General features: G+C 38.7%; 1 protein-coding gene across 7 annotated transcripts in view; it reads right to left on the minus strand.

Moving 5' to 3' along the window:
- Positions 1–19,977: 19,977 nt before the first annotated feature.
- Positions 19,978–26,438, minus strand: part of babam2 (BRISC and BRCA1 A complex member 2) — a 205,386-nt gene continuing 198,925 nt past the window's right edge. For all 7 annotated transcript variants that reach the window (XM_060856095.1, XM_060856110.1, XM_060856080.1 and 4 more), the window contains exons 11-12: positions 24,301–24,454; positions 19,978–20,327 (exon numbers count right to left, since the gene is read on the minus strand). In XM_060856095.1, coding sequence (XP_060712078.1) covers positions 20,264–20,327; positions 24,301–24,454 — 218 coding nt within the window. In that variant the 3' untranslated portion in view covers positions 19,978–20,263. The remainder of the gene's footprint in view (positions 20,328–24,300; positions 24,455–26,438) is intronic.

The raw sequence follows: 26,438 nt of genomic DNA on the forward strand, positions 1-26,438 counted from the left end.
CAGTCTTCTTTCCAATACAAATAATCTAATTCCATTAACTCCCATAATACTTTATTACATATGACATACAGTACAGAAACAAGCCATTCGACCCAAAGAGCATTTATGCTGTAATTCATTCATCCTTCTTCACTGAACTTTATTAGCATAATCCTCTAATCCATTTTTCCTCATGTGCATCAAACTTCTTATTAAATACATCTATTCTACTTGTCTCATGTACTTCCTGTTGTGATGTGTCCCACATACTCACTAACTTTTGAGTAAAGATATTTCCCCTGACTTTTTTTTTGTTTTTATTTAATATGGCATTAATGTGAAGACCATTACCTTCCTCTCAAACCTTGTCTGCAGCTTTTCTCTGGGCATATATCAAGTGGAGTCTTGCCAATACTTCGAGTAAAAAGTGAGGTCTGCAGATGCTGGAGATCAGAGCTGAAAATGTGTTGCTGTTTAAAGCACAGCAGGTCAGGCAGCATCCAAGGAACAGGAAATTCGACGTTTCGGGCCAGGATGAAGGGCTCTGGGCCGAAACGTCGAATTTCCTGTTCCTTGGATGCTGCCTGACCTGCTGTGCTTTAACCAGCAACACATTTTCAGCTCTTGCCAATACTTCCCAATTTCATTGGGACTTGCTGCAACATTACAGCGATATAGTGTGTGGAGCCAGCAATCAGCGAGCTGGAGTCGATTTCCATGTCGAGAATTCTCACTGTTTAGTCTGCTTGCAGTGAATGGTGTGATAGAAAGATACATATTAAAAGGAAGTAAGATTTGCGATGAATAAAGCAATTAACAAGCTTTCATCTCTTTTAGTAGACAATTCACCACTACCTAGTGAGAATCTCATCTCAAGGTCCAGAACTTATTAAAAAAAAAGTAATGTGAGTTGCTCCCAACCTCTAGTATGGTACTGCAGTCCATGTTGTTCAGGGCTCGAGGTGATTCAGCCCTTAATTGATATTTGAACTCTGCTGCTGTTCCTGGTAAGTTGCACTATGTCTCCATTAAACACACTTATCAATTACAGCAGTGTACTGATTGTGGTTGAAGTATGATGGTTAAGGTTCCTCCACCTTATTCCAGATGAAACAGGAAATGTAGAGGTGGATGACTTCTGAATGGGGATTTAAAGGGGAAATATATAAGACTTGTAGACAGACAACTCATTGTGAGAAAAGGTCGTTGCCACTTTTACACCAGGTGTTATCTCAGCTTCTTTTCTCCCCTTTCAAAGTTTTACGTCGATGAGTGTGCTGTAATGACGAATACCATTTGAACTGCTATAGCTGTAGAGGTGGAGTAAAAGCAGAAAATGAGCTAGAAGCTTGTTTAAAACTTGGAAGTTTTGCGATTCTGACAATCACAGAAACAAATTTTCAGCAAAGAAAGAGGCCACTGACCATTCTGTCCTTCACAATTCCATTCTCACATTTGTTTCCCATACTTCTCTTAGGCAACAAATAAATTTCTTTCTGAAGTATTAGATCAGAGCTAGTTCTTACCCTCCTCTGTGTAAACAAATCTTTTCTTATCAATTCAATTATTTTTGTACCTACATTTCCATCTTATGGACCATCAAAATCCTTCATAATCAGAGACCTTTTATAATGGGGGGAGGATATAGTGAGTGGTGTCCGACTGTGTTTAATTTGTGGATATTCAATGTACAGGAGACCAGTGCCTTGGATAATAAAAACAGTAAACCGTAGTATGATATAGGCATTGTTTAGATGTATGACAATAATGAACGGTGCGTATGAGTTAGGAGCAAAAGCAGAACAGAAGAACGAAACTTTGGTGGCCAAAACCTCTGAAGTGAAAGCATACTTGAATATGAATTTGTATACTTTGGCTTGACACTTTTACTTTTAGCCTGAGCTGGCTGATACAGTTAATAGCAAAGGTTAGGGAAAGCTGAAGAAGAAGGCCTTCAACTTGCCAACGTTAAGCTGGAGGGAAGTTTGGCTCATCTAGACCATAATGCTATGAGGCAATTAGAGTATACTACAGAGTCTATAAATATAGTATCTTCAATAGAAAAAGGGAAATCAGTGTGAGCTGCGTCACACAGCCATGACACAAGTAGCACTGAGCCAGAGAAGGCAACACTATAAGACACGATTAAAAGGTTAAATGGGTAGATTTTAAGTGCACCTTACAAGAAGGGAAGGAGATTGAGCAATAAGTTCTAGAGTATGCAATGTAAAACAAAATGAAGTTGCAGTTGCCGGGAAAAAGCAAAAGGCAGTCAGATTGAATTGGACAATTACTTTGATATCAGTCAGTAACGTGACATCTGCAGATGTAACACCTGTAGATACATCTTCCTCTGCCATTTAATATGCTTATCAGCATTTAACCTCAAATCTACATTCCTGCATTCTAATAAATTTTTCATTCCTTTGTTAATCAAGAATCTACCTATCTCTGCCTTAAAATATTTAAAGATTTTCCATCAATTGCCTTCTGAGAAAGGGAATTCCAAAGTCACTCAGCCTTTAGAGATATCCTCATCTCCATTTTAAATGGATTCTCCTTATTTTCAAATCACCACACCCACTATGACTTTTCTTATGTTTTTCCCCAAATTTTAAGGAGATAGTTCAGAATAAGCAGAAATGTTATAATGAGAAGGAAAAATAATAAAATTATAATAATCAATAGTTAACTAAATAAATTAAAGATAGTACCAGATTTAAAATATATGATTGCACAAAGATGCATAGCAGGTCAAAAGACTGGACAGGATATTAAAAAACAGCAAAGAGGGAGAATTTAAAGGTGTGTGTAGTGATTGGTGCTGTACTGTTTGCTGGCCTTCTCAAAGTTCCTTCTTACCTCTGGTTATGCTTAATGCATTAAGTGTTCTGACGGGGGCACTTTCAAAGCAATCTTCAACATTAAGGCAACAGTAGCTTGCCGGAAGGCAAGAGTTTGGTTGGCTTTGATTAAAATCCATGCTACACAATAAGGTGATATTGGAAAACAGACTTTCCAAAGCTTATCATCTTTAAAAATCCACTTACTATCCTGAACTCTTGAAAAGAGATTACTTTTTAACCAGTTTCTCTACGATCATTAGTACCCATGGTTTTACCAGCTTCTGCCCACAGTCCAAAGCACCAGCAAAAAGTTTCCATACATCAGAATTCACTTATGAAATGCAGAAAACAACTCAAATGAACCCAACCCAGAGCTCATCAGCGGAATAATAAGACAAGATAGCAATTGGTGTATAGGAAGTATGTAAGCATGCCAATGTTCTTGCAGGGCACAATGTTAGCACTGCTGCCTCACAGCGCCTGAGACTCGGGTTCAGTTCCCGACTCAGGCAATAGACTGTGTGGAGATTGCACGTTCTCCCCGTATCTGCGTGGGTTTCCTCCGGGTGCTCCGGTTTCCTCCCACAGTCCAAAGATGGGCGGGTCAGGTGAATTGGCCATGCTAAATTGCCCGTAGTGTTAGGTAAGGGGTAAATGTAGGGGTATGGGTGGGTTGCGCTTCGGCGGATTGGTGTGGACTTGTTGGGCCGAAGGGCCTGTTTCCACACTGTAAGTAATCTAATCTAATCTAAAAGCCACAAGGTGCTGAATGAATTTATCAGATAGTGGATTATACTCTGCGGCAGTCAAAACAGTCAGATATCAAGTATTAACATACACAATTATATGATATTTCACACCAATGCATTGTGCAAACAAACATTCATACTGTATTATACTCTTAAATGTTTGTTTAATGGTTACAAAATGGAGTCAGTGTAATTATGGTCCATGTCCTTTTAAACTGGGAAACAGTTTATAGCCAAAAGTAATAACAGTTCTCAGGCTATGTTAAGATGGCTTGTACCTCCTTAAAGATACTGAGTAGCATGCAAGATGCATGTTAGCTAAGGTTTTCTTAAGAAGATATTCCTTCACTGGGTGTGAGAATTATAGACAAGGCCAGCATGTATTGCTCACCCCTGCTTCAGAAGGTATCGATGCGATGTCTTCTTGAGGCCTGTGGTCCATGTGGTGTGAGTGCACTCTCAGATTTTTATGCATGTACACTGGAGTTGCAATTACATTTTTCAAGTCAGAATGTTGTGTGCCTTGAAGAGGAATTTATGTTTGCAGCCTTCGTCGTTCAAACTGGTAAAAAAAAATCAGACTTTTGGAAATCGCTGTGAAGGTATAGTTCCACGAACGATGGTAATGAGAAAGGCATGCACAACTCAAGCAGAATATTAGATAGTGCAGCTTTACCCTGAATCTTAGGCTGTCAGGCAAACACCAAGTTTCCTGCTTCTGAATATGTGAATCTCGCCAAAGGTACTGATGCCATTAGATCATTCATGCTATAATGTCTTTGTGTTCACAGCTATTAGTGGAACCAGGAAAAAGATGGATGTGGACCTTCTAAGCAAACAAAGTAGTGACTAGCAGAATTAGATCAGAAAATTGTAAACAAGGAGTCACAGGAAAAGTAGAAAAGAGTTATAAGATGGAACACATTCCCAAACTTTGGGAAACAAGAATGCTGGCTCAGACTGAGGAATAGAAAAAATGGGTGAGGTACAATTGGAATTGTCTCCGATTCCCATGGTGACATAACTATTGTATAGCTAATAGAAGATGCAATTCGTCCAAAAAAATTCTATCAGGAAAAATGAACATGCATCTTAAAAAGTTGCAAACATATAATCACCATGTTGGATGTTGTGCTTGAGCATTTGGGGTTAACAATTTCTTTTTCTCATTTATTACTGTTATGTTTTGTCTTTTATAAGGACAGACAGAATAAAATAACATATATAGTACTTCAAATGTTCTTGATTGCCAGTCTTTGCTTTAAGCATTTCTCCAACTTCTTTTTGCAAGTTACTACTGAATTGGCTTCAACCTGCCTCCTCAAATTCTCTGTCTGGCCATGCTTTACATTACAGATTTTCTTGGGCCTTCTTGATATTTAGAGATTATTAGCAATATCAGGTCTTCTGAAGTCACAATATAAATGGGGCCCATCTTGAGAAATAACTTCTCATTAAGGTAAATAACTTGCTTGGAGATACAATACTAATCTAATCTAATACACTAATAATGACTCTGTTAACTAATACTGCCCAACCCTTGATAGGCATGGGTGTTGTTTCCTTTATTTCAGGAATCGAACTTGGGCCATGAAGGGTTTCAACTTTAAACTGGATAAATATTTTGTTATTTGTGCAATAATAAATAGAACAGTCTGCAGAGAAAGCAACAGGTTAAAATAAAGTACAGTGCAGCTCCAACCCCAATATTAATGAATGTGGTAATCATTGGTTAATAAAGGTTAATATCAAACATCAATAGAAAGAACAAGAGGTCTACAGACACAGCAAGTGATATTCTACAGAAACATTTGGAATGACAGTTAATGATGCAGTACCCGTTTGCCCTCAATTATACGGCTAGTTCTCGTACTACAAGGGTACGCGTTTCCCATAAACACAATCAGTGTCTTCATAAAACACACTGTCGGAAGTGTCCTAATCCCATCAAACTTCTCTAAAACTAATATTCACTCTTTTCTCGTCCACATGAGCAGAGTCTGGCACACTTGGTTGCAGCGAGATTAGATCCTGGATGGTGTTCTGATCAGGGATGTCCTTTTGTGCCAAGTTTTACAGAACATACTGTAAGACTGCTGGACATATTTTTAAAACCAAAAGTCAAGTCTGACCAATCTATTTGTTCACATACATAGTTTTGCACTTTCTGGTGATCACAAATTATATTAATTATACTTCAGCTGACAACCACAGTTAATAGTGACATGACTAACACAAATATTGGATCAGTGTAAATATCAGGGTGTATTCCATTTTATATCATTTTCAGAACACTGGAATTTTGAATTATAATCTCGAAAAATATTACTTCCAGTTCCACAAACTGTCCTTAACCGAAAGCTGTCCTTGAACAAGTGTTGCAAACTGTCAAATTCCAAGGTCCATGACCATGTGTTAAAGGGCAGTTGCTGCAGTGGAGTAAGGATGTGCCTCAGCTTTTTTCCCATAGTGCACTAAAGGCCTGGAAACAATAAAACCACTTGATCTAAGTGCCTTACATCATGAATCAACAGCATTGAAAATGTATCAAGGGACTTCAGAGCAAAATATTAATATTGAAAAAATAAATTATATCATTGCACTTTCTATAATTCCCAACTCAAAATGTCTTTGTCCTCGGGCTGTATACCTAACATGATGTACTTTGTAAATATTAAGAGTTGTATTAAAAAGAACATACAGAATGGGTCATGTTAATTATTTCTACTTTGTTATTTCAGATTTTGCAGTAGAATCAAAGTTATAAAGCACAGAAAGATCATTCGGAATAACACATCCATGCCGACCAGCTATCCTAAACTGGTGTGATCCCATTTTCCAGCATTTGGCCCATTCTCACCCTTCCTACTCATGTACCTGTCCAGATGCCTCCTAAATGTTAGAATTGTATTTGCCTCCACTACCTCTTTTGGCAACATTCCATTCCACACCATCCTCGTGTGAAAAAGTTGTCCCTCTTAAGTCTTTCCCCTTAAATCTACGCCCTCTAGTTTTGGATTCCGCAACCTTGGAAAAAGACTATTCACCCTATCCATGTTCATGATTTTATAAACCTCAATAAGGTCACCCCTCAGTCTCTGACTGAGAGGGAAAAAAAAAGCCTGAGCCTATTCAGTCTCTCCTTATAGCTCAAGTCTTTAAATCCTGGAAATATCCTTGTGAATCTTTTCTGAATCCTCTCAAGCTGAACAACATCTTTCCTACAGCAGGAAGACCAGAACTGAACACAGTATTGTAAAAGCAGCCTCACCAATGGCCTGTACAGCCCCAACATGACATCCCAACTCCTATACTCAATGCAATGATCAATGGAGACATGCGGGCCAAATATCTTCACCACCACCCTGTCTACTTGCGACTTCACTTTCAAGGAACTATGCACCTGCACCCCCAGATGTCTTTGTTTGGCAACATTCCCCAGGGTCCTACTATTAACTGTATCAGTCCTGCCTTGGTTTGCCTTACCAAAGTGCAACACCTTACATTTATCTAAAGTAAACTTCATTAGCAACATCTCGGCCCATTGGTCCATTTGATCAAGGTTGCATTGTGCTCTGAGACAACCTTCTTGGCTGTTCACTTCACCTCCAATTTTGGCATCATCTGCAAACTTACTAACCATACCTCCTGTATTCACATCCAAATCATTTATATAAATGACAAAAAGCAGTGAACCCAATACTGATCCTTGTGGCACATCACTAGTCATGAAAAACAACCCAGCTGTACCTTCAAATCAGAGCTGAAAATGTGTTGCTGGTTAAAGCACAGCAGGTTAGGCAGCATCCAAGGAACAGGAAATTCGACGTTTCGGGCCAGAGCCCTTCATCAGGAATGAGGAGAATGTGCCAGGCAGGCTAAGATAAAAATCAGTCTTGTATCCAACTGGCTAGCTTCCCCTGGATTCCCTATGTTCTCACCTTGCCAATCGGTCTACCACGGGAACCATGTCGAATGCCTTGCCCAAATCCGTACAGACAACATCTACTTCTCTGCCTTCATCAATCTTCTTTATCACCACTTCAAAAAACTCAATTAAATTAGTAAGACGTGATTCCACAAGCCCAAAGCTGTGTTGACTATCGCTAGATCAGTCCTTGCCTTTCTAAATACATGTAAATCCTGCTTCATAATCAAATAAAAATGTTTTGGGAAGTCAAGCAGAAACTGAACTCAACTAGCCACTTAATATTGTGGTTACAAGAACAGGTCAAAGACTGGAAATTCTGATGTGATTAACTTACTTGACTCCCAAAGCCTGATGATCATCTATAAGTCACAAGTCAGTAGTGTGATGAAATATGCTCCACTTACCTGGATAAGTGCAGCTCTAACAACACTCGAGCATCTCAACACCACCTAAAACACCATCTGGCTCAATTGGTTTCAATGTTAGATGTTCACTGCCTCCATTACTGGTGCATAGTGGTTGCCTTATAAACCATGTTTAGCAGAAATTAAAACATCAAATAAGGAGCCTACAATAATTTAAAATTCCAGACAATATGATAATCATAATTGGAAAGGTTTAAAAGGCTTACACTGAAAAAAAATTTTTCCATGAGGTTACACTGACGACATTGCATTGACTTCCAGTACATTATTGATCACGATTGTACAGTGTTAAGGAACCCTGAATGTGGTAAGTTCAGTCAATTACAAACACAGATGTGGGATGTAAATTTTACAGTAACTAACCTAGCAAGTAACTCAGAAATACCGATCTGTGTAAAAGCTTAGTTGTGGTCTAAACCAAGTGGAAATACTGTACAAAAACTTACCACTGACGAGGCAGCTACAGTCAACCTGGAAAATGGATTCATATTTTCTGAGGAGTTACTTAGATTTTCTGCAAAGCACTTGTACTGTAACTCCCACTCAAATACAGCGAATTGTCCCTTTTAACTTCCTGTGTAAACCCCATCTACATTTCCTGTTCAACTACATATGCATATTGTCCCTTTATTTACTTGGGATTTCCTTCCAATTCAACACGGAGACTTGTTGCCATTTTATCTGTGATCTGGTTTCTAACAAGTTATTATTTTACTACCTCAGACAGATCATGTGGTACTGCTCAAAGGTGAGTTTGAGGTTGTGTTGTTGAAAGACAGTGGATTATTTCTGCACTAAAAATTTACAGTAAAAGAATTGGAAAAGATCTGAGACAGTGTATTATTTTTTAAGATATTCAACCCTCATGGATTGCAGCAGATCAAATGTTGCACTGCAGATTTAGAAATGGCCAAGAAATGATGGCCTAACCACTGCTGCCTGTACCCCACGAATGAAAAAAAAGTAGAGTCAACTGAGAATATTTTGTGCAACAGACATGTTGCATTTATATCCTACACGTGAGTTCCTGTACCTGAGTAAAGCTGTTGCAAAGGCGAATGCTGGGTATGAAAGTGTAAGAAGCCTTCATCACTCTATAATGGAAGAATTTAGAAGGTAATCTTGCCAGAGAAAATAAAGTGTTTGACTGGTTTCCTAGAAACTAATTTCCTTATTCACTAAAGTCAAATAAATATACAGCTGCATAAATAGTGTTCCCTCTAACAAGGGGTTGCTTTTGTTTACTTATACTGTATATGCCTTTCCTTGTGTTCACAGTACTGAAATTATTCAACTGAAAGCAACTACTGCCATACTATACATATTATTCTTTCATTTTCTTTCACTTCTTTTTTCACGATTAGCTCCGCAAAACAGCTCTCACTTGATTCTATTTCCATTGCCCCAAATTTAGTCATCATATATCTAAATATTGATTAAAATATGGCAACCTCCTGACCATGGCACTATGCTAGCAAATGTGAAATAATTACTTAAACCGAATTTAGTTAAACTAATCAGTAGTGACCAAAAAAGATACTTTAAATTCCTCTGGTTTATTAATGATCTTAACTGAACGAAACCTAGCATTTCTCCATGGTCAGGCCCACACGTGACTCTCACCTCAGAATATGTGGTAGATTTATAATGCCGTTCATAATGAGGTGGTCCGACAAACTACTCGGTTATCAGAGAAACACATACTTGCAATAAACAAGGTTTTGTAGTATCATAAACATTTGGAGAACAAAATATAAAAATAGCATTTCCTCCTCTTCTTAAATAATCACAAATAGAGTACCTCGAAGTTCCATATACAACTGCCTTCTATTCTCCATTAAACATTACCTCTCAGGGAGATTCAAGATGGTGGCAACCCAGTAGGTCTGAGTCTGCAGTGCTCTGCCTAAGACTCGGGCAAAGTGGGGCGCCCGCCTTCACCTCACCTTTTAGACCATTCAGGATAGCTTTTGCCCAGCACTCTTTGTCATTTTGCATTAAACTTTAACAGTTTGGTGCTTTTTAAAAAACGACTAAGGGCAAAAACTCTCGCAGTTCGCAACAGGCAGGGACCCCTCCCCCACCCCTCCCGCCGCAACAGGGATGTCCGCGGCTGCCTCGGGGGACTTACCTGTGGAGGCGACCCAGATCTCCGAGATCATCAAACACCAGGAGAACATCGACATGTCCATCAAGGTGGCCTGGCCCAGGTGGGAGTTGATCTCGGTCATGCTTCTGCAACATGACCGAGAGATCGAAAAACTCAAGCAGCGTATCAGAGGGGCAGAGCAATGGGCCGCGGCCTTGGAGACTGCTGCTGAGTCATCCGTGGGTTAGATCCGGGCTCTGGAGCAGCGAGTCCGGACCCTGAAGGAGCACATCGACGATCTTGAGAATCAAGGTAGTCGGAAAAATATTCGGTTTCTGGACCTTTCTGAACGGGAGGAGGAAGGCCAGCTTGTGGATTTCTTGGAGCAATGGCTCCCACAATGATTGAAGTTGGAGTCGGAGCTGGGCCGCGTCTGGGCGGAGCGGGCCGACCGGGTTGCTGTGCCCCAGCCCGGGTTGGCCCAGTGCCCCTGCCCGGCTCTAGTCTGACTTCAATGTTATAAGGAAAAACAAATGCTCCGAGAGCCCTCCAGAGTCCTGGGGAAGGGTCCCCAGGTCATGATGTACAAGGGCTCCAAGATAATGCTATTTCAGGACTTCTCTCCAGCCATGGTCCGTAAGAGGAAGGCAGTCGATGAGGCGAAGATGCGTCTGAGAGACTTAAATATTCAATATTCCATGCGATATCCGGCAATGCTGTGCTTCAGCCATGGAGGGTCCATACATAACTTTGGATCACCGGAGAAAGTAAGAGAAAGTAAAAGAATTCTTGGATGCTCTCAAATAGACTGCGGGACTTGAACTGTATGGATAATTACTTTATTTTGCTCCCCCCCCTTTTGTTTACCGTTCTTTCTTTTTCCATCTCTCTTTTACCCATCTTTCCCTGGGGGTGGAGGCTTGTTCTTTACTCTTTCTTTGGGCTCCTTTTTATAGCTCGTGTGGCTTATCTGATTTGTGGGGCAGGTTTTTTTTAGAATGGGGTTTTCTTTTTTCTTCTTCTTATTTAGTTGCCTGATACTTGCTGGGATTGTAATTTTGTAACTTTATATATTTATATTTTATATTGTTTTAATAAATGTATCCAGGTGATAGTGTGGGGGGAGGGGTGGGTCACTCACTTTTAACTCCTGTTTTAGAAGACATTTGAATTTATTTACTCCATTTTGTAATGCCTGGGCCGAGGGCAGGGCCCTAGCTGGGAGAGGTTATGGCAGGGTTATTGGTAGATAGTAAAGCCCCCTGGGAGCAAGGGGGAAAGTCTCCTTTCAAATATGTTTTATGTAATTTTTACTTAGGAGTAGTTCTTAATTTTGTTGATTTAAATGTTTTAAAGAGTTTTTTACATGTGAATTTTCTATGGTCTTTATGCAATGTCTTTTGGGTGGGGCTCTTCCTTCAGGGGGGTTTCAGGCCTGCCTGGACGATCATGGCTAGTCATTCGTTTAGGTGGTGTACCTGGAATGTCAAGGGGAGCCATTCGCCAATCAAAAGGAAAACGTATTATCAAGTCTTTAAAAAGAAAGGATTGATGCAGCTCTCTTACAGGAGACACATCTACTTGATAAGGAACACTCAAAGCTACAACAGGGTGGGTTTGGACAGGGGTTCTTTTCATCTTTCAACTCAAAAGTTGGGGAGTAGCCATTCTTATTTGGAAGAATCTTCCTTTCCAAATGTTAAGCCAGATAAAAGATGAGTCTGGATGGTATATATTGATCAAAGCCCTAATATACAGAGAGGAATACGGGATTTTGAATCTTTATTGTCCCTCGGCACACACTTTTAAATTTGTAATGGAAGCATTCTCTAAGTTAATGGCTTTCAAGGTCCACCATACAGTTACAGGGGGAGATTTTAATTCTATTAATGACCCAGGGACACGTAGGATACCTAGGAGCACTGCGGGTATATCTGAGATCTAGGCAACTGGTGAATCTGAACAAGGAGATAGGACTGGTAGATGTGTGGTGGTGTCTTCATCCCCAGGGTGGAGACTTTACTTTCTATTCTACCCCACACAAGTGCCGTACCAGAATTGATATGTTTTTTGCCCCCTTGACCCTTTTGAATTCCATACTGTCTTGTAAAATAGATAATATAACTTTCTGATCATGCCGCAGTATATATGGAAGTCAAGACTAGGGATGATGGGATATGCCCCCGACATTGGCATATGGATCCTTTCTTATTGAAGGATAGCAAGTTCATAAAGTATTTTTCGCAGGAATTCAAAACCTTCTGGGATATCAACTCAGGTACGACTAGTAACCCTTCGATGATGTGGCATACGCGCGACTTGGTCATCTCATATTCTGTGACCCGGAAAAGACAAAAGGGAGAGCAACCGTGCCTACTCGAAGCTCGCCTGAAGGCAGCTGAAACTGCGTACGTTAATAGGCCCTCCATTACTAAGCTACAGAGGATCACAGCCCTTAGGGCAGCCTTGAATACTGCACTTACCCAAACAGCAAAGAGGGAAATATTATTTGCGAAGCAGAGATGATTTGGATGTGGTGACAAGCGTACCTTGCCAGAAAGAAAAAAGCTCCCCAAACGATTACGTCCATTAGAGAAAATGCTGATACCCGGACTTGTGATCATAAAAAGATCAATACAGCCTTTAGAAAGTTCTATTTTGAATTGTATAAGTCGCAGGACTGAGAGGAAATAACTGGGAAGATGGAGTCGTCCTTTAACAATCTGGCCCTTCCTGGCCTAACCTCGGAGCAGGTGTCGATCTTGAATGCCCCATGACAACCCAAGAAGTACAGGACGCGGTTAGGCAGCTTCAGAGTGGCAAAGCGACTGGACCAGACGGATTCCAGGTTGAGTTCCATAAAGAATTTATTGGGGAACTGGCCGGGTCATTTAAAAGTATGTACAATTACTCACACAGTCAGGGCTGCCTCCCACCTTCATTGAGAGAAGCAAATATTTCTCTCATTCTTAAGAAGGGAAAGGCCCCAGAAGATTGCTCTTCATATAAATGTGGATTTTAAAACTCTTTCAAAAATGTTAGCATTAAGACTGGAGAGGGTTTATAAAAGAGGACCAGACGGGGTTTATAAAGGGTCACAGGTCATCTAGTAACATTAGAAGAGTCTTAAATATGGTACAAGCCTGCCAACAGGGAATAATACTGGGTTTAGTTGTCTCCCTAGATGCAGAGAAGGCATTTGATTGGATAGAATGGCCATATATTTTTTATATGCTGGAGCAGTTCGGTGTTGGAGAGTTCTTTACTAAATGGGTTTCAGTATTATATAATGATCCCAAAGCAGCGGTGATCACCAACGGTTTAAGTTCGGATAGCTTCAGCGTTGGCAGAGGCTGTCACCAGGGATGTCTTCTCTCACCATTATTATTAACGCTAGTGAACCACTAGCAGAAGCTATACGAACTGACCCTAATATAATGGCTCTGAGGGTTGAATCAGGCAAGCACAGAATTACTCTCTATGTGGATGATGTCCTCCTTTTCTTAAGTGATCCTTTGATATCCGTGTCCTGCTTAATTCAAGTGGTCAATCGATTCGATATGTTCTCAGGTTACAAAATCAATTTTATAAAATTGGAGGCCATGCCAGTGGGAGGCCTTGCCAGTATATCCAATTTACCAGACGGATCTTACTTTCCCTTTCAGTGGTCACGAGAAGGTTTTCTGTACTTAGGTATTTTTATTACTCCAGTATTTGGTCAACTATATAAAGCCAATTCCATACACTCATTGGAGAAAATAAGGCAGGACCTTCAATGCTGGGGAGATCTCCCAATATCCTGGTTAGGCAAAGTAGCCTCAGTTAAGATGAATATCCTACCTCGTCTTCTATATCCTATGACAATTCTTCCCTTGATGCTGCCAAGACAGGCATTGTGTAAGCTTTATGGTTGGCTTGGCTCCTTTATTTGGAATCATAGATGGCCCCTTATCAAATTCGAAAAGCTGCAGCTCCCACAAGCAAGGGGAGGACTGGACTTTCCAGATTTCAGGAGGTACAAATTGAGCTCTTTATTATCTTAAGTAGCTGATTGGGTCTCTTGTGACAATCAATTTTGTTAGATATTGAAATGTCCCGAGCAAAATGTCCCCTCATCAATTTATTATTTATGGACAAGATGAGAGTTATTATGGACTATTGTAAAACCCTATTGTACTAAATACAATTAAAGCTTGGAGGATAATGTGACAAGATGAGGGTAACCTGCAAAAAACCTCCCCTTATACCCCCATAGTGGGAGCATCAGGATTTCAGCCAGGGCTAACGGATACTACATTTAAAACTTGGAAGTCCAGAGGTATCTCCTGTTTGGGTGACCTGTTCGATTGGGAGATTATGATGTCCTTTGAGCAGCTGCACCAGAAGTTTGGACTGCCTAACAAGGACCTCTTTTGGTATTTTCAAATACGAGACTTTATACAAAAGAAGACCACACTGATAGTCAATCCTTACAAAGTGGATCGGGAAAGGAGAGTGCTATGGCCGAAGGGGCCGCCCTTGGTGAGTACTCTTTATCATTCACTATACAATAAGGTCTCGAAGGACATGGAACGATTATATAAAACCTGGAATCAAGAATTAGGGTTGGAAATCCTTTTAAAAATGTGGGAGGACATCTGGGAAAATGCTACAAAGATCTTTATCTGTAACAGAACTCAGGCTACTCAATTAAAGATACTTCATAGGGCTCACATGTCACCTGAACGACTCGCAAAATTCAAGGCAGGAGATTCCCCAACGTGTCCTAAATATAAAATAGAAGTTGGCACTCTCATGAATTATCTATGGATACGTCCTAAGATCCATAGGTATTGGGATAGAGTAGCAAATGCCTTTACAAGAGATTTTGGGTATGGAGATTGGATGGGATCCAACGTCCCTAATTTTGGGCTCTCCAAATTTTCCCTCCCTGGATGTATATGGGAGGAAATTATTTACTATCCTCTCCTTTTGTGCAAGGAAAATTATTTTCGTGAATTGGGTATCCGAAGGCCCTCCGGAACTTTCAAACTGGCACAGGATAATCATTAAATATATCCACCTTGACTTCTTCACGAATATGGTGCACCAAAAAAAAATTATTTTATAAAACATGGCAGCCCTTTTTGAACTACATTGACACAGATTGTCCAGGACTTTTGTTTAGCTGTGGTAATGGTTCTGACTGGTTCGGGGGCCCCCGGGAGGAGGAATCCTGTATAAATGCGGGTTCTGTAATGACTTGATGTAAACCTATTTTGAGAGTGTATCTAATTATTTAATTACTTTGTTGTTTACTGTTTGTAATGCATGATATCCTATTTTATGTTTTGATTGTTTGTAGAATAGGTTAGTAGGTAGTTGTTTTTTTTCTTTTTTTATTTATTTAATTTTATATTGGTATTGTTATTATATTGTAAAGTGAAATACACTAGTTTGTATTATAATTTGTAAAAAAATCTTAAACATTTTCTTTTTCAATAAAAATGCCGATACAAAAAAACGTTTTGTCAGTCTGTTGTTCAACATAAACAATTGTGGTGGCTAAGTTAGCTGCCAGGTTTCCTAAGCTTCAGTGAGTACACACTACGAAAGGCTTTTACATTTTCTTAAAACTTTTATTTCAATTTTTTTTTACTCATCAAAATTCAAAAACTTTCAAACAAAGTCATATCCATCTTTTTGGCTTTCTTCAAAAATGACTTTATCCTTATCACTAACTCCTTAATTGCTCACTTGTCTGTAGTAGAAGTGAAATTTGGTAACCTGATCAAGTATGTACTCAGCTTCCATTTTCACTTCTTTTCTATCACAACTTACTTTCACATCTGAAACATTGCTTCCTCCATCCTTACCTGAAATATGCTGTTGAAATCCTTACTTGTGCTTTTGTTATCACCAAATCTTAAATTTTCAACACCTACCTCTTGAACCATACAAATTCTAACTTGCCCAAATCTCTTCTGCAATTGTTTTGTTACATGTCAAAACCTGTCATCCACCAACATTATCCTCAGCAATATCCACTGGTACCCTGCACACTAACAAATTGACTTCAAAGTCTTGGTTTACATCCCTTGATAATGTATCCTGCAGTGCATTATTCTGCTCAAGTGGATTACGTTCCTTTAAATAATTGAAGTCTTGTTGTTAAGTAAACAAAGGGTCACAATTGGGTTTAATTGTTCAGACAGGACATTCACAAATCAGAATGCGCTTATCTGTAATTATGTCAAGTTCCTTTTTAATATATATAGATAGATTGAAATAAAAGATCCATGGCTATGAAAAAAGTATCAAATTCACTTCAGTGAAAATAGTATAGTTACTTAAACTGGGGCACTAATATCTAATTTGATCTTCTAACAATCACAGACTCTATTATCAGTGATTGTTGTTGATTGTGATGTCTCTGAGTCAGAGATAACTGGATTTAAGCTGTTCCAATGTCTGAACAAAATGGAGTCTTTTTTGTGTGTGAGGTGGGGTAGGGGGGTGACAGTAAAGGATGGAGGAGACCAGACGGATCTGAAACAAAACTGAAGCAAATATTGCATCATGAATGACCTTTACTTAAGATAAAATTACCATGGAGGTGCGCAAAGTTTTTATGGTTTCTGCTAGCACAAAAATGAGCACTACTGCAATTTAAATTATCCTATACCTTCGTATGTATCAGTATTTTTATATAGTACTTGAGCATATAGAACTTCCATGAAAATCCAGAACAAGATTGTAGGAGATTGTTCAAATCTAAGCACAGTTTAGTACAAAACTAAAACTATTCTAAACATGGTGACAGTAATGACATAGCAAAACTGGGAAATGAATATTCAAGGAATTAAAAAATGCATCAACACAAACAGAACATGGTCAGTTTTCTCTGATAATTATGCAGGGTAAAAGACTAAATGAGTTCAACTTCCAAGAGCATCATATGTCCTGTTACTGAGCTATAAATTCTACATAATTCCATATAAAACCATTGAGCACAATGTCACTCAAAAATGATTGTTCACTGTAGCACATGATTGTTCATGTGTTAGGTGTGTACACATGGCACTATTCTCATCTTGGGAGGCACAGTGTTCAATGGGTAGCACTGCTGCCTCACAGCACCAGGGACCCGGTTTCAATTCCAGCCTTGGGTGACTGTCTGTGTGGAGTTTGCACATTTTCTCCATGTCTGTTCCAGTTTCCTCCCACAATCCATAGATGTGCAGGTTAGGTGAATTCGTCATGCTAAATTTCCCACAGTGTTCAGGGATGTGTGGGTTAGATAAATTAGTCAGGGGTAAATATAGAGTTATAGGGTAGGGGAATGGGTCTGGTTGGGTTACTCTTCGGACGGTTGGTGTGGAGTTGTTGGGCCAAATGGTCTGTTTCCACACTGTAGGGATTCTATGATGATTCTTTGATTCCATACCAACTTCCAGCAAGGGCTCTTGGGAAAAAAGAAGGCTGAAGACTGACCATACTGATATCTCTCCAAGATTGTGAATGCAATAAGATGGACATAGAGAAATCAAGAAATGAATGGATTAAATCAGCGGTGGGGAAAACTTCAAATTAGGCTCCAATCTAAGAATCATAAAAGTAAGATAGTCCTTAACAAATCCAAAAGGAAATTTAGAAGATTCTTTATTCAACGTGATTAGAATTTGAATTGATATGCATAGTTGAGGTGAACCGAAAAGCTAGGATAATACAGAATGCAGAAGGGAGTGAGCTGATAATAAGCTAATTTACTGAAGAAGAGTCGGTGGAGCATAAAACAAGCGAAAAGAGCATCATATGTCCTGTTATTGAGCTATAAATTCTAAATAACTCCATGTCACATCTTTAGACCAAGAAAATGTTTGTTCACTGTATCATGCCCATGTGTTAGGTTTGCCATATGGCAGTATTCTCATCTTGTTCTCTATGTACAAATCGGTGATGCTCCTCTGAGGCCAAGTAAGGTAATAATAGATTGGCAGATCAATAGTAATATTTCACAAGGTACATCTTACTTCAGGAATGCTTACCATTCTCACTAGTGTAAGAAACAATCCATTCCATACTGGTTACTACAAAATGTGGTCTTTTTGTTTTAAATCTTTAGTTTGAATTATGGTGCCTATATGGATGTCAAAAATCACAGATTTCAAGACTGAATGCAAACAACCACTATTCTCAAGCTGTAAATGCAAATTTGTTATATTAATGGCTTTAACGTTCAACTCCGATGACATCACTCAGTTTCACCTCAGTTCCCTAACTGTTGCAAATCTCAGTTGTGCCTTTGTTGCCTCCAAATCGGACTATTCCATTGCAGTCCTGACTGAATATGGTTCGCCTCCCATTTCCTCCCCTCCATAAACCTGAAGTCATGCAAAACTCAATTGTCCCTGATTTAGTTGACATTAAGTCATCTATCAACTCTGTGCTTTCTGGCATTCATTGGCTCCAGGTCAAACAACGCCTTGAAAATTTTAATCTTAGTTTTCAAGTCTGGTCATGGCCTCATCTTTCATATCTCTGCAATCTCTTCAAGACCATAAAACCAGGAACCAGAGTAGGCTATTTACAATTTGAGTTTGCTCTGCCATTCAGTGAGATCAGAGCAGATCTCAATCCTCAACTCTACTTTCCCATTTTTCCCTATAATGCTTATTTCCTTTATTGATTTACAATCTGTTTAGTTCAGTCTCAAATATTCTTAACATAGAAATGTGATAGGAACAGCAGTAGGCTTATCAGCCCTTTGACCCTACTCCGCCATTCAATATGATTGCAGCTGATCATTCAATGTTCCTGTTTTCTCCCATATTGTTTGATCCCTTTAGTCCTAAGAATTACGTCTTCCTTAAAAGTCTTCGATGTTTTCACTCCAGCTTTTACAGCCCACTGCAGTAAAGAAATCCACAGATGGACTTTCACACAAAAATTTCACCTCATCTTTGTCTTAAATGGGCAACCTCTTAAGTCTAAGATTATTTTCTCAGGTCCTGGACTCCCCTGCACAGAGGAAGAACCTTTCAGCATCTACCCTGTTAAGTACCCTCAGGATCTTGTACGGTTCAATAAGGTCACCTCTCGATCTTTTAAATTCCAATGAGTACAGGCCCAACCTCGCATATGAAAATCTGTCCAAGGCCAGCATCAAATTAACGAACCCTCCCTGGTCTATCTCCAATTCCTCAGCAACTTTCCTTAGATAACTGGACAAACACTGTTCCTGGTGTGGTCTAACTAATGCCTTGTGTTGTTTTAGCAATTCTTTCCTATTTTTTAATAATCCATTCCCTTTGAAATACAGGCCAACATGCCATTTGGGGAGGCGATGGCCTAACAGTATTATTGTTGGACTATTAATCCAGGGTTATTAAAAAAAAAGTTATGTTCTGGGGACCCAAAGTTAAATCTAGCCATGGTAGATGGTGAAATTTGAATTCAGTAAAAAGAAACCTGGAATTAGGAATCTAATGGAGACCATGAATTCATTGTTGATTGTTGGAAGAACCCATCTGGTTCACCAATGTCCTTTAGGAAAGGAAACTGCAATCCTTACTTGGCCTACATGTGACTCCTGACCACAGCAATGTGGTTGACTCACAACTGCTCTCTGGTCAATTACAATGGGCAATAAATGCCCAGCAACACCCTCATCCCGTGAATGAATATTAAAAAATGTGTCAACCCTATTAGCTGCTGAACCAGCTGTTTGTGATTCATGCATGACAACTCCCTAATCTCTCTGTGCTATAGCTTTCTGCTGGCTTTGTCCATTTAAACAATATTCACCTCCATTATTAGTCTTGCCAAAGTGCATAACCACGCATTATTCACAACATACTCCACGTGCCAAGTTTCTTTTAGCCTACTCATGTAACCTGCTTATTTGTATTTCTAAATGTTCTGCTATTACATCCTTTATGAGAGAGTCGAAGATTTTCCCAATGACAGATTTAGACCATTCAAGCTTTGTAATGGGAATATTTATTGTAACTTGGAACAATTTACTCACTCATTCACAACATTTCATGTCATTTGGAACATAGAATTGAGTTGGTCTATGTTCACTAAACAACTTAAGAAAATACCTTAATTTATGTATAGGCACACTTCAATGAATTGCAGCCACGTGAAAATCCTTACAATTGGACTTCAGCACACAGGAGGAAGAATGAAAAAATGCAATGCACTTGGAAAATAAGCAAATGCATCTGTCTGATTGGTTTCCTTCTGGATTCTGGTGTCAACTATAACTTCCCATTAGCGAAAGCTGCCTCCTGGAACTGAGGGACGTATGTTTTGAAGTAAGCCCTAATGAATAAAAAAAAAAGCAGATGAAGCAGTGGTTAAGAATGAAGAGCAAAAGGACACAGGGATACTAATTATCTGTTTTATAGCCGAATAGTCTTTGAAGTTAACTATGTTTTAATAAACCTATTTCTGAAAAACCGAAAATTATACTTTTCATAGGAATTTCTCTCCTTTAGGTTTTCCTTCATTCTTTACATGATTCTTTCTTTGCGAGAGCTATCTCGTGCCTTCTGCTATTTTTAAAAATAATCTGCAATTAGCAATATTTCTCTTCTCTTGTTGGAAGGCATGTATTTTCAGCAAGTTTGACTCTGCAGAGACGGAACTCCTTCTAGACTAAATAACAGGTAAAGCAGGGGTGATGGGGAAAGAAAAACATTTCCTGGCTATAGTTTCACCAAAATCCACATACTCCATGAACTGTCTGCTCAAACGATTAGCAGGCAGACTTCATCTGCAAAGCTGAATCCATGATACACCAAATAATAAGATTCTGATCAGGTCATCGTCACGTTGTGAGTGAAGAAGGGAAAAGACATCTTGCTTGACCCATCCTGACACCTTATAACATGTAGCTCAAGAGTGATTCTGGAATAGGCTTAGTAAAAGGTCAGCTTAGTTAGGGAACAATCTAGGGAGACATGAAAAACAAAACAAAATACAAAAAAGAAAGTACTCTCTCCCTCCAGATTTGAAAGACAGAAACAGATGGTAATGAATAAAAGGCACAAATGTCATGAAGTCTTGCTTCCTCCCATCTTGTTAAAGAACAGCTCTTGGTTATTCATCCAAGGACAATTTCCATGGAAATAGTTCTGCTCTTCCTCATTTACAGACAATACTGTGCATGTGGTTTTAGGGGAAAGGTAAGAAAGGAAAAAATGCATTTCCTCCACATTTCTGTTCAAATTCACCATACAAATGTTCCCTTCATTGGTTAAAACACAAATAATTTGGTAGGTTGAGAGACATGGATACAATTCAGCTTAAAAGACATGATCAATTAATCTTACAACAATTCTCCTGAGAAAAATAGACCATAAAATGCCTGAACTCTTAGGCTAGTCAAGAGATCAGTGTAATGTTCATTTTACCAAAGCAAATTAGGTTCACTTTGACAAGGATTAAAAAGGTAGCTGAAAAATGACAAGTTGAAACATTGGAATAACAAGTAAAAAGCATATTATGCATGAACCTTGACTAATCTTTATTTATTACTGAGAGACATGCCCTGTTCCACTTTGGAAACTGTCACTTTCTAAATAATTATTTTTAAATATTTTATTTTTAATAATTATTAAGTACATTATGTATTAAAACTTGGATGAAATTCCTTCTTTTAATTTAATTTAAATAGATTGTGTCCCATTAAAACAACTGAGGACAGATTTAATTTTAAACGTGCTTGGCATCCCACAGAACAACACAAATGTAGGAGGAGTAGGCCATTTGGCCCCTTATGCCACCTGTCAGCGAGTAAGATTATGACTTATAACTTTGATATTTTTTCTTTTCTCTGTTCAAAACCACAAGAATTCAGAATGCAAATGTTCTTTTAAAAAGTCACAATGTATTACTAAAATTAAGAGCTTTCCTAGAATGGAATTTTATTAATATGATTAAATTGCCATTATTTTTAAATATTAAAATATTGGCACACATAACAACCATATCGAAATGTGTCATTTATGATACTTTTAAATCATAATGTCATTTGATAGGAGGGAAAATAATTAGAAACTAAAAGAGGAAGAAGTAAATGAGGTTTTGTTACCAAGTTAGCGCATCAAATAACACTAAAACTAGTAAGTTTGTAAAATTAGAAATAAGTATCAAAACTGACTGAAACAGAACTAGCTAGTTAGATGCTGGCTAAATACAAATGGAGTTAGAGTTATCAGAACTGTGGATGTCAACCCATTTTATTTGCAACTTTTATTTTTCAGTCTCGAGAACTGTAGACAGTTCAGTATACTATCATACTTAATATCATAAGGACAATTTCAGAAGTACACTAAGTTTCAGAATGTTTTGTTAATTCACATTAAAAATAATTATTTATCCATGAAATTTTACTTCAGACATTTGAATATTCTGGGAGTCATTTGGGGTAACTTCAATATGAACTACCTCGCATCCCATCCCTTATTTTGTTTTAAACATGCATTTTTGGTGAATCTATGTTGCATCAACCTGAAGGCCACTTCATTAGTGACAGCCGTTAAAACCTCGTGCATTCCTAGGTCACGGTGAGCACACCGAGATACAGAGTAAAACACCGTCCCATCAAGTCTACACAGGTAAGAACCTCAGATGGTACCAACGTGAATGCTTCTGCTGTTCAAACTTTATAGCCCCTACAAAACTGGTAATTTCATTTTAATTTTGCACTATGTGCTAACAAAAAATTGTGTTGAGATTGGGACAAATTTCAAATGCAGACTTCAATTATCTCAGCTTGAGCCATGGTGATATAATGTTACCATAGCCTTTTTATAAGGAAACAAAAGAGGCATTTATTTATTTTTTAAATTCACTCACAGGATGAGGGAATTGTTGGCCAGCATTTATTGTCCATCCCCAGTTGCTCAAACGGCAGTTAAGAGTCAACCACATTGATTGTATTTATTACTGTCACGTGTACTGAGGTAGAGTAAAAAAAACATTGTCTTATGTGCACTGTGGATCTGGAGTCATTTGTAAGCCAGACCAGGTAAAGATGGTAATTTCCTTCCCGAAAGGACATTAGTAAACCAGATGGGCTTTTCCTGACAATCAACAGTGGATTTGTGGCCATCACTGGACTATTAATTGCAGACTTTTATCAAATTCAAATCTACCATGTGCTGTGCTTGAATCCATTCCTTAGACCATTACCTAAATCTCTAGATTAACAGTCCAGTAACAATACCACTGGGGCCATCGCCTCCCCTGATGTAATTTACTTAGGTTTATGGACGGTTGTCATTTTGGATTTCCTGGCTTGTCAGAGTCACTGAGCAGAGTCAAGCTCATCCTCAAATACCTGTGGTTAAACTCATCGGTGGTACACAGAATGTTAGTCACTCTTTGAATCTGCTCTGTGGCAACTTTGGACAGCCAATAAGAATAAGACTTTTTAGATCTAGGAAATCAAATCTCAGGGATAAGAGGAGATTTATCTTTTATTTTTGATAGATTTATTCAATATGGGAATGTTTACATTCAAAGTATTGCTTCAAAGTGCTTACTTCCACATTTGAGATGAATTAGCATACAGGGTGTTTAAAATTAAAAATATCGTATTATCAGACAGTAATTAACTGTAAGTATTGCAGGTGTATTTTTCATTAAATCAGAAATTAATAGATATACAGAAGCAATATTTTACAAGAAACACCCACATTTCACAACAGAGATGTCTAACTTTAATTTTACTCAGCTTAAAAATGTTATCCTTACATTCTAAATTTTTTTTGCAGAAATATTATTGACATCCACAAAAGTCTAATAACAACAATACAGGGTAAGCTTAAAAGAACACCTTAGTAAATGGTAAATTATCTTTGGAATGACTCTCTAACACAGTGCCTACATATATTCTACTCTTGCGCACCAGCCTTGAGCTATGACAGAAATCTGGTAGTGAGGTTTCCAAGCCCATCGCTGAGTATCCTGAAACACCATCTGCTTCCTGACTATAGACGTAAACCACTTAACCTTCACAATCACACGCTGAGGATAAAGCATTGCAGCTGAGGACACATTACGGACTTTCCCACCTGCTTGCTTGCTTCAACGATTTATCATTGTGGAGAGTAGTTAAGTTAATGTTCATACATTGTTTAAGAGGGGGAAATGACTGGAGTCTTGTGACAAAAATCAATGCTTAAAACAGAAAAATCAGGAAAGAAAATCTAGCTACATTGGCTTCAACTCAAAGCAAATGTTTTCTATTGAAACAATAAGATTAACAGAACTTAAAGATGCTTACTTTGCTCTTTTAGCCATCTCGTTGCCATCCCAGCGAGGACTGTACGGATAGGATTTCTGTATCTGTTGATAGAGTTGTCCACTGTTGGTAAAATGATACACGGACTGGAACGTCAAGGTGGGCTGATCCCGAGGAAAGTATAAGGGCAAATCAACTACAGGTAAAAGGGAAACAAAAAATAAATTTGCAAATAAGAGAGGGAACAAAGTAGCCATTACTCATACTGAAACAGGCATATAGAAATAAGGATTGAATCATTCCTGCTGTGATGGTGTCAAACAATGGTGAATGAGTCATGTCTGCAAATCAAGAATGCAGTAATCTCTGCTTAAATTTTCTTTGTAAGGTGGCTAGTTCGTGTCAGAGCCATTGAGTTATTTATCAATACTTTATGAAATATGAATTTATTTGAGAAATACTTAGTACTTCGCCAAAAATGCCTTTTATTGCTGTCAAGACATGCTGAAGAGAAATTTAACAAACAGATCTAATGTGCACAATATTTTACAGAATACATTTTCTAGCTAGTTGGACTTCAAAGAAAGGGGCTCTACCATTTATGCACTACTGTTAAAGTGTTTAAAGGTAATAGGTGACGCGAGCAAGACAGAATTTATTACTCATTCTTCAGTTCCTGTGGTTTTGGGTTTTCTCTTTGAATCATTGCATTGTGATGCTATAGCAATGCTGCTAGATTGTGAACTCCAGCATATTGATCTATAAATGTCTTTGAACAAATGGAAAGCCTGACATAGTTTTGTTCAAAAGATGCTAAGCATTCCTTTAAAAATAGAATTAACCCTTTATAATCAAATTCCACATTGCTCTAATTTATATTTTTTACTGTCGATATTTACCCTTGCTCAGAAAGCGATTCCATGATAATAGGAGAAGACACCAGGAGCTTTTACTCGAACTGCCATAAACTTAAACAGCAACAGGAGTTTTGTTTAGTGCAGTGAGTGGGCCACTGAACTACAGTAGCAGTTAACAAGATTGAATTTTGCAACATTTGGACCTTGGTTTGAGTTGTAACTGATGCTGTCACTGAAAATGAACTATTACATGTATTTGGAAAGGCAAGGACTGATTAGGGATAGTCAACATGGCTTTGTGTGCGGGAAATCGTGTCTTACAAACTTGATTGAGGATTTTGAAGAAGCAACAAAGGGTATTGATGAGGGCAGAGCAGTGAATGTGATCTATATGGACTTCAGTAAGGCAACAAGGTTCCCCAATAAAGACTGATAAGCAAGATTAGATCGCATGGAATACAGGGAGAACTAGCCATTTGGATACAGAACTGGTTCAAAGATAGAAGACAGAGGGTCTTGCTGGAGGGTTGTTTTTCAGACTAGAGGCCTGTGACCAGTGGAATGCCACAAGGATCGGTGCTGGGTTCACTACTTTTTATCATTTATATCAATGATTTGAATGTGAACATAGGAGGTATAATGAATAAGTGTGCAGATGACACCAAATTGCAGATGTAGTGGACAGTGAAGAAGGTTACCTCAGATTACAATGGGATCTTGATCAGATGGACCAATGGGCTGATGAACGGCAGATTGAGTTTAATTTAGATAAATGCGAGGTGTGGCATTTTGGGAAAGCAAATCTTAGCAGGACTTATACACTTAATGGTAAGATCCTAGGGAGTCTTGCTGAACAAAGAGATCTTGGAGTGCAGGTTCATAGCTCCTTGAAAGTAGAGTCACAGTTGATAGGATAATGAAGTATGTTTTCCTTTACTGGTGAGAGTATCGAGTATATGAGTTGGGAGGACATGTTGCGGCCAAACAGGACGTTGGTTAGGCCACTTTTGGAATATTGCATGTAATTCTGGTCTCCTTCCTATCGAAAGAATGTTCTGAAACTTGAAAGAATTCAGAAAAGATTGACAAGGATTTTGCCAGGGTTGGAGGGTTTGAGTTATGTGGAGAGGTTGAATAGGCTGGGGCTGTTTTCTCTGGAGCGTCATAGGCTGAGGGGTGACCTTCTAGAGGTTTTTTAAAATCATGAAAGACATGGATAGGATAAATAGACAAAGTCTTTTCCCTGGTGTGGGGGAGTCCAGAACTAGACGGCATAGGTTCAGGGTGAGAAGGGGAAGATATAAGAGACCTAAGAGGCAACCT

The sequence above is a fragment of the Hemiscyllium ocellatum genome, chromosome 3 (assembly GCF_020745735.1).
Source record: "Hemiscyllium ocellatum isolate sHemOce1 chromosome 3, sHemOce1.pat.X.cur, whole genome shotgun sequence".
In the NCBI taxonomy this organism is placed as follows: Eukaryota; Metazoa; Chordata; class Chondrichthyes; order Orectolobiformes; family Hemiscylliidae; genus Hemiscyllium; species Hemiscyllium ocellatum.